This window comes from Seriola lalandi, unplaced genomic scaffold (genome assembly GCF_002814215.2).
Source record: "Seriola lalandi dorsalis isolate HSWRI2012SDOR001 ecotype SW California unplaced genomic scaffold, Sedor1 jcf7180002054591, whole genome shotgun sequence".
Taxonomy (NCBI): domain Eukaryota; kingdom Metazoa; phylum Chordata; class Actinopteri; order Carangiformes; family Carangidae; genus Seriola; species Seriola lalandi.
In genome coordinates, this window is record NW_019525144.1 from 1,304,900 (window position 1) to 1,321,864 (window position 16,965).

Here is a 16,965-nt window from a genome sequence, read left to right on the forward strand (position 1 = left end):
TAAAACAGCAGTTTTCCCAGAAATCAATCCTCTTTCGCTGCTTTAAAACAGGAAGTTGCACTATGCAGTGTATTCTGGTAAATAGCGTAACATTTACCGTTGGCCGAGGTCACTAATAGGAAGACTGTGGTCCGGGTTCAAACCCATATGCTGTCCTATCCAGACCCGGACTATAACTTACATACATTTCAAATGATTCTGTTTTAACTGGTCCAGTTTTTCTATCCCTTCACGGGGTCACCTGATGCTACTCAGCCAATCATTGTGACTTGAGTCAGTGAGTGAGATACACATGGTGAGACCATAGACTGTAAATATAGATGGAAGTAGCCTCCGTGACGTCACCCATAGGTTACTGAAGAGCAGTTTTGAAGCTCAGAGTGGGCTGCCCCGCCATCGCCATCTTGGCAGTGCCTGATTTCGCTGAATTTCCAGCTAATCCAAAAATGGGCAAATAAGAGGTGTGTGGTACTTCCGTGTTGGCTTAATTTTCAGTCTTGGAGGTTGCTGCTTGGGTGAGATGAGACAAGAGTCAGTCGGAATAGTTAGTTGGGGAGCCTTAGCAAATGACAACTTGCAGTAGTAGGCAACAACAGTTTTTAATTTTTTTTTCATATGTTGTCAAGCATGAAAACACATAAAATGAACACTGTAAGCAGACGGCTTGATTTTTGTAGGCTAGTTATTCAACAGCATTTGTATAGGGATGAGTCTTTCCCAAGCTTTTTGATCACTATAAGCAGTTTCCACCGTAAAAAAGAAAGAGTGTAATTATATCACATCCATACAGGATTAATAGTGTATGCAGCTGATACAGCTATTTAATTTTCTTTTTTAACGCATTGGTATCGGACCGGTATTCGGTATTATCGGTGATACACAAGTTCAGGTATCACAATCAGTATTGGTAAGGAAAAAAATACATCAGAACATCTCTAGTTAAAGAGAAAAATAAAAACAACACTAAGAAATGTACCATCCTCTGAACTTGTGATCAAACCTGCATGTGAAACCTTAACCTATAAAGTAACTAGCTGCTATCCCTAACTGATACATGTAGTCAAGTCAAAATATTTATATATCACATTTAAAAATGATGAATGCTGACTAAAGTACATTACAAAAGGACATAAAAAAAAAACTTAATTATTGTGAGTTCATTTTCATTTTGATTGTTTAATTGCATTTTTAAATTATTCTGAAAAACTTAACGTTGCTTTGTTGTCTTTAAATGTGCTCCATAAATAAATTGACTTAACTTTACTCAACAGTTGGATAATTAAAATGAAAATAAATAGATTGATGATGTAGGTGGAATACACAAAATAAAATGAAAGCAGTCACGTAATCCCAATGATAACTGTAAAGACTCCAAAGCAATTTTAAAAAGATGGGTCTTAAGACGAGATTTCAAAGTGGCAGTGCATGGGGAGGACCTGACAGTGAGGGATAAACTTTTCCACAGCGTGCTCAGCCACCCTTTGATTTTGATTTTGAGTGGGATGGAGAAGAGTAGGATCTAAGGGGTCTTAAGGGGCTGGTACAAAGTGAAATATATGTATTTCCCTCTGAAAATGTAATGGAGTAGTATAAATTCTCACAACACACACACACACACACACTTCCTGAGGACAAATTCTTCCGTTTTAATCAATTAGCTCACATGACAAAGCTGATTCCTCAATCCTCCAACTGCAAGCCACACACACACACACACAAAATGCACACACAATCTGCTTAGTGAACCCCGGGCACCTCAAGAGACTTTGTGTCTCCTGGTGAATGTCAATGCTGTCTTACCCTGTTTGTTTTGCTTGTTTCGCAGGCGTGGCCACATACGTGTGCTTGGCCCATTTGGGCTACTGGGATCCTCAAGGCCCTGACCTCAGCAACTGCACGTCACCCTGGGTCAACCACATCATGCAGAAAGTAAGTCTGAAAGCTGCTGCTGGCCGTCATGGGTACTATTAAGCCCTAGTTTTAGGACATGTATTATGGATAGTCCTGGAGCAATTTCTCATGCATGAAGATGCACTGACCACAGGGAGAGATTTAGGCCACGTATCCATCTTCATTTGTTATCCCTAACCCGTGTTTGAGATCTGAGAGATTTTATATAGCCGTAGGGGAATAGTAATGTCCAATAAGGTCATTCAGTCACACACTCCTGTTATTATAATGGGCTAACAGGCATCATGAAAGCATGATCTGCATAGAATCAATTGGTCTTGCATAGGAAAACATTACTTTCTCAGGTTTTTTAAGATACTTCTATTCTGGAAAGTGCTGGCCTAGTAACTTTCTACAGTTCCAGTTTATTGCTTTGTGTCTGTTCTCACATGAGCCAAAAGGCTTTAGAGGTTTTCTTTAAAAGATGAAACATGGCAAATGGTCCCTGTGAAATCAGCATTGGAGCAGAGGTGCTAAATTAGGAGTTGTTTCTGTAAAGAGTTATTAAATGTCTTTATGAACACTTTATGAAAGCCTGGTTTCCTCCTGCCCCTTCAGCTAACCTAATTGCTGTTTTTTCTCCTCTTTATGGTCCCACATCCCTTCCTTACTTTCGACCCCCATCTCCATTCCTCTACACTTAACTCTCTCACTCCATCTGACCTTTACCTCTCTGTCATTCCTCTCCTGTCCTTAAATATTTCCATCTGTCTATTACTGCACTCTTTTTATTCCTCCCTCCTGCTGTCCTCTTCGTACTTTTGCTAACTTTTTCTCCTCTTCCCGACTTTTCCTTCCCTTCTCACCTCATCTGACTTCTTTGCTTCCATCAATCTTCCTCTTCCCTTGACTTTGTTCCCCCGTCACTGTGTTTGGCTCCCAGCTTCGCTCGGGTGAGACGGCAGCGATTGTAGCCAGGGAGCTGGCAGAGCAGACCAAAGGGCTTCTGCGTCCTGGCGATGTGCCATCCACAGTGCGGGCCATGGCCCAGCTGGTCGAACTGCTGGACGTCCAGCTCAGGAACCTCACCCCCGGGGGCAAGGACAGCGCTGCCCGCAGCCTCACCAAGGTACTGCCTCAAGATTTAAGATTCAAGACACACTTGTGTTGTGAGGTTAATGCATCGTGAGTGAGTGAGTGAGTGAGGCTTTCTTGCAGGCACTGGTATGGGGAAGGATGCGAGGGTAAATGACAGAAAGAAGAATAAGAAAAGAAAGAAGGACAAGGGAGAGAAAGGAGAACAGATAGAGGGACTCTTTCAAGTTAATAGTAAGATGAATAGCATCAGTGGTTGGTGTTTTTGTCTTGCATTCATTCTTCAGGGGGTTAGAAAAGTCTCTGTGTGCAGAGTTTGATGAAGAACTATACATAACACAGTGGATTTCCAGATGATAAATAGCTGCTTTTAAACATTTTTTTATCCTCCTCTGTGTGCGAGTCTTCGTAACAAGTTTTGCTTAACATTATGGGTGATAGATAACTGCTTTTAGTCTTTGGCAGGGTTCCTCAACTCTTTTCAGATCAGGACTGAAATTTAATAAAATCTCTGTCTCGCCCTGGGAGTTATTCTCATTAAAACATACAGTACTTGCATTGAAAACAGGCTTGGGACACATTTTACGTCATAGCTCATTGTTCAATGAACTTCAGTCTTTGAGCTATAGCTATGAGGATGCCGTCGACAGGCACTCTGGAGCGCTTATGTCAGGATTACATTAATGGAAACTCGATCCTGAGTATGCAAAGGATCTGTTTTACTACAGTGGTAGACAAGGAAAGAATTTCTTTGTTCATGTAGGCATTCAATTAAAGTGAGTTAAATCATTGGGGAAAGGCTGACTGGCTGGCTTGGCTGGCCAATTGACTGACTGACCGGAAGACTGACTGTTTCTTGATCGTCTCTGCTGAGGTCAACAGTGACAGGCGGGGTTTAGCAGCCAGATTGACAGCTGCTGCCACCTCTTATACAGTCACTGGCTTTTTTCCCTTTCAGCTTTAGCATCTGAATCACTAGGTCCGCTTTATTTTCCCTTTTCTGCCTTCCCTTTCTATCACACTCTTTACATCTCCTCTGCTCCTTCTAAGTAATTCAGTGACATGTGTGAAATGAAAACATACTTGAGCATGTGTGAGTGGAATCAATTAATATGTTTTGCTGTTGACCAAATGGCGTGTTAAGGGTTGAATTTGTTGAAAAAAAAAAAGGTCCTCCATAGAAGAGGGAAAGCTTTCCCCTTGATTTCAATAATGACCCAATTATATATACCTAATTGAGTAATATGCCTGCTTATTATGCAAATTTTCCTTAGGAAATCAAATATGACCAATCATGCACGAATTGCATAGTAATAAATGCCATCAATTCACTTTACGGTAGATACTGAGAATGACTAGGAAAAAGAAAGGAGGAACAGAGGAGATTATGAAAAAATCTGGAAGAAGAAGGAAAGGAAGAGGAGAAAAAGGAGGCAAGAAAGGCGGTTATGGGAGATGGAATGGGAAAAAAAAAGGAGGCGAGTGAGGAGAATAACAATATATTTCAGCTGCCAAAGTCTTTTTGTGCAATGTTAATGAAGTGGGTGTGACTGCCTTTGTGTGCTCTGGTGTGTGTGTGTGTCTGTGTGTCTGTGTGTCTGTGTGTCTGTGTGTCTGTGTGTGTGTGTGTGTGTTTGTGTGTGTGTGTATGATTGAGAGGTGTTATATCGCTAACAGCTGAATTGTTTGAATTTGCAGCTTCAGAAGAGAGAAAGGTCCTGCAGGTTTTTCACACAGGTATTTCCGCTTCCTGGTATTGTTGATTACTTCGCCACACCATAGTCCCACATGTGTTTTTTTTTTTTTTTTTTTTTTCCCTTCACACTCAGCATGTAATCCGCAAAGCAAGCTTGCGTGTGTGTGCGCTCACACATTACAACGCTCGACGTAGAATTCTAATTCTATGCTGCAGCAGTTGTTTTATGATTTGCATCCTAACTCTTTGAGGAGGTCGGTCATTAAACATGTCTGTTCTGGTCCTGGTGTGCATCAGAGTCACTGGCAACCATCCACTGGTGTCTGATAATGAAGTTTTAGTCTCCTCAAAGGGTTTGCTGACATTCTTTTGTTTTCAATTTTGCTTCTTCTTTTTTTTTTGTTTTTGCATTTACAAATCAATGGTACTGATAAGAGGCCATGATCAATACCAATAATAGCTCATCTATTTTGCAGTTCTGTCTGCAGAATTGTAAACAGGCCTACCTGGAACCAAATGACTCGCTATCCATCTCTATTCAGTGAAATGTCCTCTCTGCTGCTGTATCAGAGAGAAAGAACTGAGTATGATGGATATCCTGTTGCACATTGCTTGATCACGGCTTCAGTGCCTTAAAAATAATACCAGCTTGTGTTTGTGGCTCAGAATGCATTTTTCGTCCTTGTTGGTTTGCTTGTATTGATGTTTGTTCATGTTGACGCCACGGGCTCACACCGTGAACAGAAAATCTAACATCACTTAGGCATGTTTCTGGTCAGCTAAAATCATTATACAGAACATCAAAGGACCCCACCTTCCCTCATCCATGTGCTGTACATAGACTGCAGACTCTCTCTTTTTCTGTCTGCGCACCCACCCCCGACACACACACACACACACACGCACACACACCCTTGATGGGCTAGCTCTTTTTCTCCTGATGCAGGCTTTTTTCCACTCTCCCCTGAAAAGTCTTAACGTCAGCAACAGTCAGCAATGTCACATCATAGAACATGGCTTAGGACTATATGCGGGCTGACACGCACGCTCACACGCACACGCTCACGCACACGCCTTGAAATATATAAATATATTTTCAACAATGATCTTATGCCATCACATCAGAACAGTCAGACCTTTTTGATGTGTCTCCTTAATCCAATAAATGATGCATTCCAAGGAGCAGCGGTTTTCAGAAAGCTAGTCACAGGTTCAAATCAAAATGTTCCCCCACACACCTTGGGTACTGTAGGGGGCTGGGAGTGATCGATTATATAATTAGCCTTAGTAATGTGAAACAAAATTATACCAACAGTCCCTTACTCTGCCAGATAGAAATGTGCGTGATTAGGGATGTGGTGTGGTGCTGCCCTCTCCTCGTTAATTATCTACAGCACTAATTGCCAAGTGAGGAGAGTGGGCAGGAGGTTTTGGTTATTAATGGAGACAAAAAATAATTGAATTCTCTCTCTCTCTCTCTCTCTGTCTTTCTCTCTTTCTCTCTTTTCTTTCTCTGCCTCTCACTTCATCTCTCCTCCTCTCTCACTTCGTTTGGGGAATTGGGGACTCGTTTCATGTATGCTAAATTGGCAATTTATTCATGATGAAGTTGGTGGTGTGGAGAGGCTTTGATGCTGTAGGGTGGATTGATGGAGGGAGGTAGAGTCTGCAAGGTAGACTGAGAAAGAGAGGGATGGGGGGGGATTAAACACAACGAGAAGAGTCACAGAAACAGAAATGTGGAATGTGAGAGAAAGAGAAAAACAATAAAGAGGGCAGTGAGGAGACAGTGATGCTCAATGACAATGTCTAATTTGCCCTCTATTTATGGATGGCGGGTCAGAACATGGCATGCTGTGAATTTAAAGCCTGATTTAGCTGCAATCTCGCCCTGTCAGGGAAGACAAACTCCAACAACAGCTGACAGATAAGCCTGTTTCTCTGATGAAAACATTTTCAAAACATGCACTTTCTCGGAGCTCATCCAAGCGAGTGAAAGAAAAAAAAAAAAATCCATTCTTTCCTCTATTCTCGCCCCTTTCCATACTTCTAACATCCCAACTCTGTCTTTGTAAAGTGTGTCCTACTGTGCGTGAGTGTACACATACTGTACATCCATGCACATGCGCTTGTGCCCGCGTTCTCCCTCTGTAGCTGGGAGTAGTAGAGCAGCCCAGCTCTAGTCTGTCTTGCTGCTGCTGTTTACGCTGGATCACCCCAACGCTTCAAAGCATTTCACTTCTGCCCCATTTACTGGTGTGCGTATGTGTGTGTTTGTGTGTGCGTGCGTGTGCGTGCGTGCATGCTGTGTGTACATGCACACACACACACGCGCGTGTCTGCTCTGTAATACATAGTTACACATAGACACACACACACAAACGACACCCTTATCTGTCTCTGCAGAGTCTCTCCCCTCTTTGAAGACCCCTAAAAAAAAAAAAAACCTGTCTCCATTTTAGCCCTCAAGTCCTCATACTTGTGCGGATAGAAATGTCACCAACTGCACCAGAGCTTACAGGCACACCCACGCACACACACACACACACACACACACACACACACACACACACACACACACACACACACAATCATGTATATTCCATCTCTGACTTTCTGATGTGGAGATGTCTGGACCTCAAGGAAATCACACCCCTTATTCTCCTTACCTATCTCTCTCCTCTACAGATGCAATCTCCGCAGCAGAGAATTAAATTTCAATGAAAAAATTATATGAAATTGAAAATGCAAGATAATCAAAAGTTCAATAAAAAGCAATGAAAAGTTTAATGAGAGTAGAAAAGGGGGGTTATCTGAAACACATCAAAGTGAGCGTTCGGGAGCAGCACCACCAGCGTGAGTGAATGGAAAGCAGTGGCACTGCTGTCATATCTGCTGCGCCTACAGAGCATCCGCTCCTGTCTTTCTCTGTTGCCTGGTCTGCTACTGTACAGCAAGTGGAGCAGAATGATGCACTGCAATGCTTCCCCCAGCCCCTTGTGCACACCCTCAACTACACACACAGCAGCACATAACACACACGTAGAGGAACACACATGCCTCCCATCTCGTATACTATACAGACACACACACTCACACATACAAACACACATATTTTCATATTAAACAAGTGCACACGCTCACTATATGTGTTCATATGGACTTACTCATACACACACTCAGTACATTAAGATGAGAACAAAAATCATTTGAAGGAAGTTTTAAGGAAATTCTGTAACAAACTGGTTCTCATTAATGTGATGTCGGCCATCATTCCTCCTTCATCAGGACTGTTAACTTTGGGCTTCGCCAAGTTAATTGCTGGGAACATGGTGACTTTGCTAAAGCTGATGGGATGAGAAACATGAGAAGTCACACAAATACACAGGTTCCAAACACATGCACAGGTGAGCTGAAATAATATGAAGGAGACGAAACAAAGGCAAATGCTCACATTAATAAACACACACTACGGTTTGGAAAAATCTGCTATCCATTTGGAGACTGTTCTCCTGGTTGAACATACACCTATCGCGCACTTAATGTGCGTAGCTTTACTGTGACATGAGGGACTATCACTGACATTTCTGGTGTGCTCATTTCCTGTTATACCTCAAAATAAAGTGCTTTGGGCAGTTTGGGCAACTTTGTTTAAGGGCTGCATTTGAAGATTGTTTTTATTTTCAGTTGGTTGGTTTTTATGATTAATTGATTATTTGTTTAGTTCCTAAAAATTCTGAAAATAATGTGAAAAATGCCCATAACAATTTCCAAGAGACCAAGACATCTCTGAAATGCTTGTTTTATCCAACACACAGGCCAAAACCCAGATATATATGCAATTTACAATTGTATAAATGGGAGAAAAACAATAAATCCTCATTTTTGAGAAGCTGGCTCCAGCACATTTTGCATTTCTCTTAGATATGTGACTTCATCAAAATTTCTGACAATGCTTTATCGATTGGCTAACTCAACCTACTTGAACATCTGACAACTCATCCCAACTTTGTTGAGTACTAATCATAATGGATAGAAATGATGGGATAAACTAAAAAAAATAAAGAAAATAAATAAAGAAAACAATCCAGTTTGGAATAAAGCAGAATTTTCTTTTAAAGTTTGTAGTCTTTTGTCACAGTGGAACGATGGAGACAGAGACAGATTTGCAAGTGTATGTGTTGTGTGTGCTTCATATCCACTCCTGCTTATTTTTGGTTGTTTGCTGAAGCAGTGGATTAATTAGTTTTTGTTTACATGTAGCCCTCCTAAACTCATCCGATATGCATCCCAGCTAATTAGCTGTTAGTGCTAAAAGAGGACATAATATTATCATATTAGCTTGTTGACTAAGCACCCATTTCATGTGTGTGATATACTGTATCTACATGTGGATATCACACCCCCAGAATAAACAGGTAGGATTAGCTCTGATTCCAGGGGCCAACTGCACGTTTTGTAGCACATGCCATCAACACTCACATGAGTTCCGCTATCAAGGATGCCTTCCCTACCCACAGCGCGTACACACACACACACACACACACAAAAACACAAACACACACTTTACTTCTTTACGATCGCTGTTGTTGTCTTCCCTCCTCCGACCTGGTCTCTCACTTCTTCCTAAGGGAAGGGGCAGGGTGGAAGTCAAATGGCTGATGTGTGAATTCCAATAAACAGCTGTCTCTCGCTCTTCTTCGCTGCCCCTGCAATTCCCTAATGGAGACCCCCTTTTGCTTGTATAATGGCACCTGTATTCCTCTCTTCCACTTTCCAATCCACCCTCCTTAGGAGAGAGAAGCATTGAAAGAGTGAGAGATGAGTGAAGGATGAGAGTGCGCAAGTGTGGTTTACAGCCAGAGCAAGAGAAAGAGAAAATAAAGAGACAGACTGTGTGAGTGTGAGATGTGTGTGTTTGATAGCACCTGTGTTCGCTTTTCTGCCTCCCTTGTTCCCAGTGGACGCCTGTCACCATGGACTCACTGGACTGTTTTATCGCGCTCCCATCCCCCCCCCCCCTCCGCTGGCTCTCTTTTCTCTCTGTTTCTTTATCTCTCCCAGGGTCTCTTAAGATGTGTGTATCTGCGTATGTGTGGTGTTCATGTCTGAAAATGAGGAGGTGAATTCTTAAGAGCATAAAGGAATGTGAGCTGGAGACAAAATAAGTATTGTTTCACAGAGAACTTTTCATCTGTGCGAGCCAACTCTTCTCCGTTTAGTTTGGTAATATTTTTGGATTCAAAACTGTTCTGCACGGCTGGATATGACCCAGCAGACATTATCTGATAAAACTCTAATTTCTTCTCAGACCCTCAAGCATAAGTTTTCCAACTCAAAGATAAGGCTGTTGCTTGAGAAAAAAAAGGGGAAAAAAAAGGAAAAAAAAGAACCAGGTTTGGGGGTGTAGACACATGGTGATTGCAATCAGCTAATTAGCTTAGCTTGATTTTTTAGAACATCTGTGATGGATTTTCTTTCACAACATCCTTTTTAAAGAGATTTGTGGAGGAAAAAAAGGTGATAATGAACATCACAAAGTTAGAAGTACAACTTTGAAAATGTACCTTTTTATTTAATAGCTTCTATGTTTTTGCTTTTGTGATGTCTGCATGGGAATGCCACATATGCATTGCATTTTTTGTTGTCATGACTTATCAACATGATAAATGACGAGCGACTGCATTCTCACTGTTGCATCCCATAGCCTGCTAGCTATGGTGTTTGTATTAATATTTGCATTAATTCTCACATTAGCATCATTGACTGAAAGTGATTGGCATTTGGTGCATTTGCTTCCTTCCATGTGACCTCCGTGTTTTATACTGCTGCCCCAGGCTATGGTGGAGACGGTGAATAATTTGCTGCAGCCACGAGCCCAGACAGCGTGGAGAGAGCTGCCCACCAGCGAGCAGCTGCACTCGGCCACTCTGCTCCTTGACACTGTGGAGACTGGGGCTTTTATGCTAGCTGACAACCTCCTCAAGACTGACACTGTGCAGGAGACCACTGACAACATCCGTGAGTACATTTTTATGGTACCTTCCCGTCCTGTAAACTCAGCCGGACTGTCGAAGCCTGTTGAGATGCCCTCGAGCAAGGCACTTAACCTCTATTTGCTACAGTGGATCAGAACAGTGGTTGAGTGTTGAGGGCTGTGACTGCACTGGGCATGTCTGAGGTGTTGAACGTGCAAATTATAGCTCAGCTAGAACGAAAGCCTAACCCTAACAAAAGCTTTTGTTTAGTTGACTCCACCTGAATACAAAGTAATAGAGGGAAGAATTTGTAGAATGTGCCCTTATTTTGTAGTTCTTCCAATTCACAGTTTTTAGTCTATTTTTTGCTTTTACAGATTTTATAACAACGCTAACCAGCTCAGGCTGCTAAAGATCTAAGAATATGATGTAATATCATAGTAAGAGGCAACATTGACAGCAGGCATTACTGAATCTACGGCCTCAGATGTATGTTTTATAATACAAACGAGAAACAAAGTATACTTCACAGTGCCTCAAAAAATCATCCTTCATGTGGGCAATCACACACACACACACACACATGCATGCTGTACATGTGAATGGACATGAGTGGACATGACTGGAAAAAAGGCAGAATAATGTTGTTTCATCGCTTAGAGGGATGAGAGCAAGACTTTGTGCACATGAAGCTGAGCTGCAAGGTGAACTAAAAGAATATTGAAAGAATAGTTGTCTAATAGCACCATAAATTAGTTAGCATTCTACATGAAAATCAGATTAACAAACAAAAACAAACAAAACAAGCTACGATGTACTCAACAGTAAAACACTGTGACAGAAATTTTCCTCAATGGATGAACATACTAAACATCTCTATAATTCTTAATGCAACATTGTGCGTTTTCTCTGAAGTACTTTATCACTTCTAAAGAGGGATTGTTAAAGAGGACAAGACGTTTTAGGTGTAAATGTTTGATCATTTGAGCACAATGCTTTGTGATTTATTCTGTCCTATTAATAATTTGTGTGTGTGAATTAACAGAGCAGAAATCTGTTATCTTATGAGACATTAAAGTAGGGTCAAGGACAACCACGTGTAATACCGCCAAAATCTGATCTTATATGCGGAGCGGCCCTCCCCCTTCATGAGTGGATCAGCTGCGATAACCTGTAACTTAGATCCTGGTTTTTACAATACTTCATTCTTTTGATTAGTTAATTGCTTGTACATATTATTGGTATGAGGAAGATATATATATAATATCAGATTATGAACTGCTTGTGAAAAACATGTGCAATACACAACGTGCATTTGCAGCTTTGCATGTCTGCTCTATTATGTAAAGCATGTGCGTAAAGCTGTCAAAGAGAGATCACGATGAAGAGGTCCAGGTTGTTGTGTGAGAGGCTTTGAAGGGTCAACTCCACAGAGACCCATCGTAATCGAACAGAATACAGGGGGAAAACTGCCCTTGAGGCTTCTAAAGCAGGGATGAATTGTTTGCCAGAGACAATAATTTTTTCCCTTTTTTTCCTTCCCTCCACTTGTAGGCGGAATTGACAAAGCAGAACAAAGCTAGTTATTATGGCGTTGTGCACATCCCCTTTCTCTCTCTCTCTCCCTTTCTCCTCCCTCCATCATCTCTTCTCATCTTCTCTCACCGATCCTCTCATCACTGGGCCATGGAATAAAGCAGAGATACTGGATAGCAAAAGCCCCTCTTTGCTTTTCATGCCTCTAGATGATGATATAACAGTGAGCCATCGTTTCATCTGCACCCAGACCAGCAAGTTGCACGCATCTATGTTTCCCTTGATTATCCTCCTGTTTACCCCGCTTTTGATTTAATATTTCAAAATTTCGTACACACCGTTCGCCCATTACTAGGATCCGCTGGGCTTATGTCACTCAATCAGACATGAAAAGTCATGGCGGACGAGCAGGAAAAGAGAGAGAACTGAAGATGATGAGTAGAGAATGAGACTGGATGAGAGCGTGCTTGAGGGAAATGGTGGTGGTGGAATGTCAAATGATGCTCTGAGGGTTTGTTTTGCTCACTTTCACATCAGTAAGCAAGGAAAATCACAGCTATTTAAGTCACACAATCTGGTGATAACATTACGGCATTTGGTTCCTATCAAACACAGACAGTATAGACAGATAGGATTCCACAAAGTCACTTCTTCTAACATGACTTTGTCTTGTTCACGCTCGAGTTCCTTCCCAACAACTGCCCTCCTACACTATTTTACCTTACATAATTTCAGACTTGTATCTCCTCCAAATTTTTTTAACTCCTGAACGCACCACATAAATATGGTTACATAAACAGTCATCGCGATGTAGGCTACCGCATCTCTGAAGAACTTAAAACAGGAAATTATCTTTTTTGGTGGAAAATTTTGTCTCTGCTTTCCTCTTCTTTTTGTGCTGCTAATCTCCCCTTCCAGCTAATCCAGTGGGCAGATCCACCGTGATTATCTCTCCCCTTTATTCATAACTGGCCCGATACCACCTCTCATCTCTCTCTTTCTCCCCTTCCATCCTCACTTTCTCTCTCACTTTCTCTCTCTCTCTCTCCCCCCCCCCTCTCTCTCTCTACTCTCCTCCTTGCACTTTTTTTTTTCTTATTCCAGAGGAGAGAGAGCGACAGGAATGATCGATTTGAGTGACTCATTTAAAAGAAGCCGCTGCAGCTACTGTGGGTGATATTATTGTGTTAGATCGTGTGTGTGCCTATGCGGTGGAGTATTAGGCAGATGAATAAATAGTGTTATTATTAGAACCAAATCAGTGATTTGAAGGTAACAGCGGTAACAGCGTGCGTGTGTGATAACGATAATGAACAAGTGTGTTTCTTAGGAGGAGGATTGTCATGACAAGGATGCTTTAATTAGATTAGACTCAGCGTGTTTTGATACCCCGCCGCTGTGGGTGGGTGTGGATGTGTGTGTACGTGTGCGTGCATGTGTGTGGGTAGGTTGTTGTGTTAATGTGTATGTATGTGTGTCTGTGTGTGTGTGTGTGTGTGTGTGTGTGTGTACATAGCTTGAATGTTTAGTTTGGCTCATGTGCATGTGAGGGACACTTAAGCAGTGTTTTCTCTTTCTTTCTGCCAGTATTTGCATATCAGTGTCTGTGTTTACGTCTGCCTGCTTCAGCCTGCTTCCATCTCCTCTCTCCCATACCTCTGTATCGCCTGCCTTTGTGCCCTATATATTGTACTCAGTGAGAGAACATAGTCTTCTTTCTGCCTATCTCCGCTCAAGTCCTCTGTTCGTTTCCCATCTCTCATCCATTCTGCTCCTCTGACTACCCTCTTTCTCTCTTTTTTTCTTTACCTCTTCCCAGCACTTTTCCCTGACCTCCTCAACTTCCTCTCCTTTCACCCTCCTCTCCTCTTCCACTCCACCTCCTCTCCCACTCTTTATTTCCATTTCAGTATGTCCTTGCGTTGTTTATTTGATCAGGGAGCTGTTTTTCGCCATGAAAGCAGTGTCTAAATCATCAAATCACTCAGAAGCACAAGATAGCGAAACACCAAAGGTATAATTAGTCCTTAATTAGAAACTTTATCTAATACATTATAGAGCCGTAATCAGGATTGTGCTAACGAACCTGGATGGTGAAGTTAGATTCCCACAATACAAGAGAGAGGCTGGATTATCCACCTTGACATGTTGGACCGGTTGCCTGGAGACATAGTTGCCTGTTTTAGTATAAAAATCCAAGTTATTTCACTTTGGTGCGTGTAAGCTTTTTTCATTTTCTTTGTTTAGGAAACGCTCGAAACTGCTTCAGGATTCATGCCTGCGTTCTGCTGTGAAGCACTTAGTGAGAAAACATGGTTATTACAAGGAGCTGCAAAACAAAACTTGATCTAACGTGCTATACTGACTTGACATAAGTGTGTGTGTGTTTATGTGTGTGTTTGTATGTGTGCGTGTGTGTGTGTGTGTGTGTGTGTGTGTGTGTGTGTGTGTGTGTGTGTGTGTGCGCGTGTGTGTGTGTGTGTTCCAGAGCTGGAAGTGGCCAGGCTGAGCACGGATGGGAACCTTGCAGACCTGACATTCCCTCAGTCAGAACTACATGGAAACTCCATCCAGCTGTCAGCTGGCACTCTCAAACAGCACGGCAGAAACGGTAGAAGAGAAATCTCACACTCTCTTCCTCCTACTCTCACAATGAAGTCTCTCTCCTTCTCTCTGTCTAACCCACTTGCTATATATATATATATTTTTTTAATACCACTTGCAATCTTGCAATCTATTTCTGTCATCACGGTTTAAGCCAACAATTATCAAGTGCACCTCTTTTACGTTTCCGTGTGTCTTCTCTCAGGTGAGATCAGGATGGCCTTTGTCCTGTACAGGAATTTGGGTTCCTACCTGTCCACAGAGAACGCCAGCGTCAGACTGAGCAGCGAGGCGGTCTACCCTAATTACTCTGTTATTGTCAACTCCCCCGTCATCACAGCATCCATTAACAAGGAGAGCAATAAGGTTTACCTGTCTGAGCCCGTGGTATTCACTGTCAAACACCTGCAGGTAAGTAAGGTGCAAGGTGATGACTTCTTTTTGTAAACAATAAAAAAAAACTAAAAAAAAAACTTGCTAGATAATGGAATAGAGAAATAGGTTAAAGGATAAGGCTGGCGATAGTTTCAGTTTTTCTTATGTCATGAAATTCCATGGAAAGACTATATCATGTTGTCAGACAAAACAGGACCCATAAGCACAACAGAGTCACAGATGGCAGGTAGAATCGTAGGCACACAGGCGCAGATGGGCGTGGCTGGGTCTGAAAATTACATGCGAGTTAGTGTCAAAGAAAACACGGAACGGGCAGAACATAAATGCAATGTGAGAATCACGACAGGCCGAAGCCAATAATGATTTTTTTAATTTTAACTAGTATTGTCTGTATCACCAAAGCTTGACATACTTTATTCCTCTGTGCCACAGAGCTCCATTGTTGTCCAAAAAACTTGTTGAAAATACAGTGCAACAAGGTCATAGTGACATGTTCCACCATTACCATAAACATGAGCAGTAAATACTCACCAATGCAGCAAATATGTCTTAAAAATGCCAACAAATGCTCTATTTACCCCTATTTGTAAAAGCTAAAAAAAAAAAACTACAGTTACCTGCTGCTTAAGCCTTTTTAAAAAGTAAAAGTAAAGTAATATTAGTAGTAGTAGTTAAAGCCAGTATTTGTGGCTCATTTGAAAGACTTTTTGTCTTCAGAGGAAATAAACGGGTCACGGAAATTTGAGGTCTTCATGTGGTTTGGTTTGCCAATGACAGAGTGTTAGCCTTATCATTCGATAACAGCTGTAAGTGGTAATAACCAGAGCTGTAGACTGGATAGACGTGGATACAAGTCAAGACTGCAAAAATATTCTTATGTTTTGACCTGGAAAAAATAATCAGTGACAGACATAGCCATGCAGCTTGAATATTTAATTATTATGCCTAAGCACTGAAAGTTCTTGGTCGTAGTTATGTAAGAAAAAATTATTCAGCACAGCTTTGAAAAGAACGTGTTAAAATGCTTTGTCATTTATGGTCAGTGTTTAGCCATCTGAAAGTCTTGAAACTCACTTTAACCAATTTGCTTATCAAGACTTGTGACTTGCTTTGACAAGACTTCACGTTGACCTGTCTCGTCTCACTCTGACTCATCCCAGATGACATGAAAACAGCTCTGCTAATAACAATAATCACACACTGAACCAAGCTGTAGTTATTTCACATTTCTTTATTATGAATTAATTGTTTTGGTCAGTGCAACATTTTTTTGACATTTGAGTTTCTCATCTAACAAGCAAATGTTGATCCAGTTGGTGATCCAGCTTGTTGGCTGCGAAGAAATCCTCACTGTTTCACTTGCTCATTTTGAGATAACTTCACGAACCCAACACACACACACACACACACACACACACACACACACACACACACACACACACACACACACACACGGTGTCATCAGTTTACACAAGCAGCTCCTACACAACAAGCATGGACGCAGCGCTGTCACCTCCTGCCATGGCTCCGTGTTTATTTGTTGCTGTATTCTCTCGTTCCGTCCCTTCTGTTTGTTGTTTTGTTGTTGTGTGTGTTTGACTCCATCTCTGTTTCTTCCTCTCCATCCTTTCTCCACCAAGTCCTCCCACTATTTTTCTCACTTTTTTTTTTTTTTTGGCTCCCCCAACCACTTCATGGTTCTACCTCCCACCTCCCCATGACTAAGTATCTGTTCTCTGTCTCCCTTCTCTCCCACCCCTCCTCTTTTCT

The 16,965-nt window shown here is 41.7% G+C and overlaps 1 protein-coding gene across 8 annotated transcripts in view; it reads left to right on the forward strand.

Annotated features, from left to right (window-relative positions):
- adgrl3.1 (adhesion G protein-coupled receptor L3.1) overlaps nt 1–16,965 on the forward strand; it is an 82,751-nt gene that overhangs the window by 42,442 nt on the left and 23,344 nt on the right. For 6 of the 8 annotated variants that reach the window (XM_023419154.2, XM_023419157.2, XM_023419158.2 and 3 more), the window contains 6 exons: nt 1,826–1,929; nt 2,834–3,019; nt 4,684–4,722; nt 10,519–10,702; nt 14,684–14,806; nt 15,005–15,210. In XM_023419154.2, the coding sequence (XP_023274922.1) occupies nt 1,826–1,929; nt 2,834–3,019; nt 4,684–4,722; nt 10,519–10,702; nt 14,684–14,806; nt 15,005–15,210 (842 nt within the window). The remainder of the gene's footprint in view (nt 1–1,825; nt 1,930–2,833; nt 3,020–4,683; nt 4,723–10,518; nt 10,703–14,683; nt 14,807–15,004; nt 15,211–16,965) is intronic. The other 2 variants (XM_087177366.1, XM_023419162.2) reach the window with 1 other exon arrangement.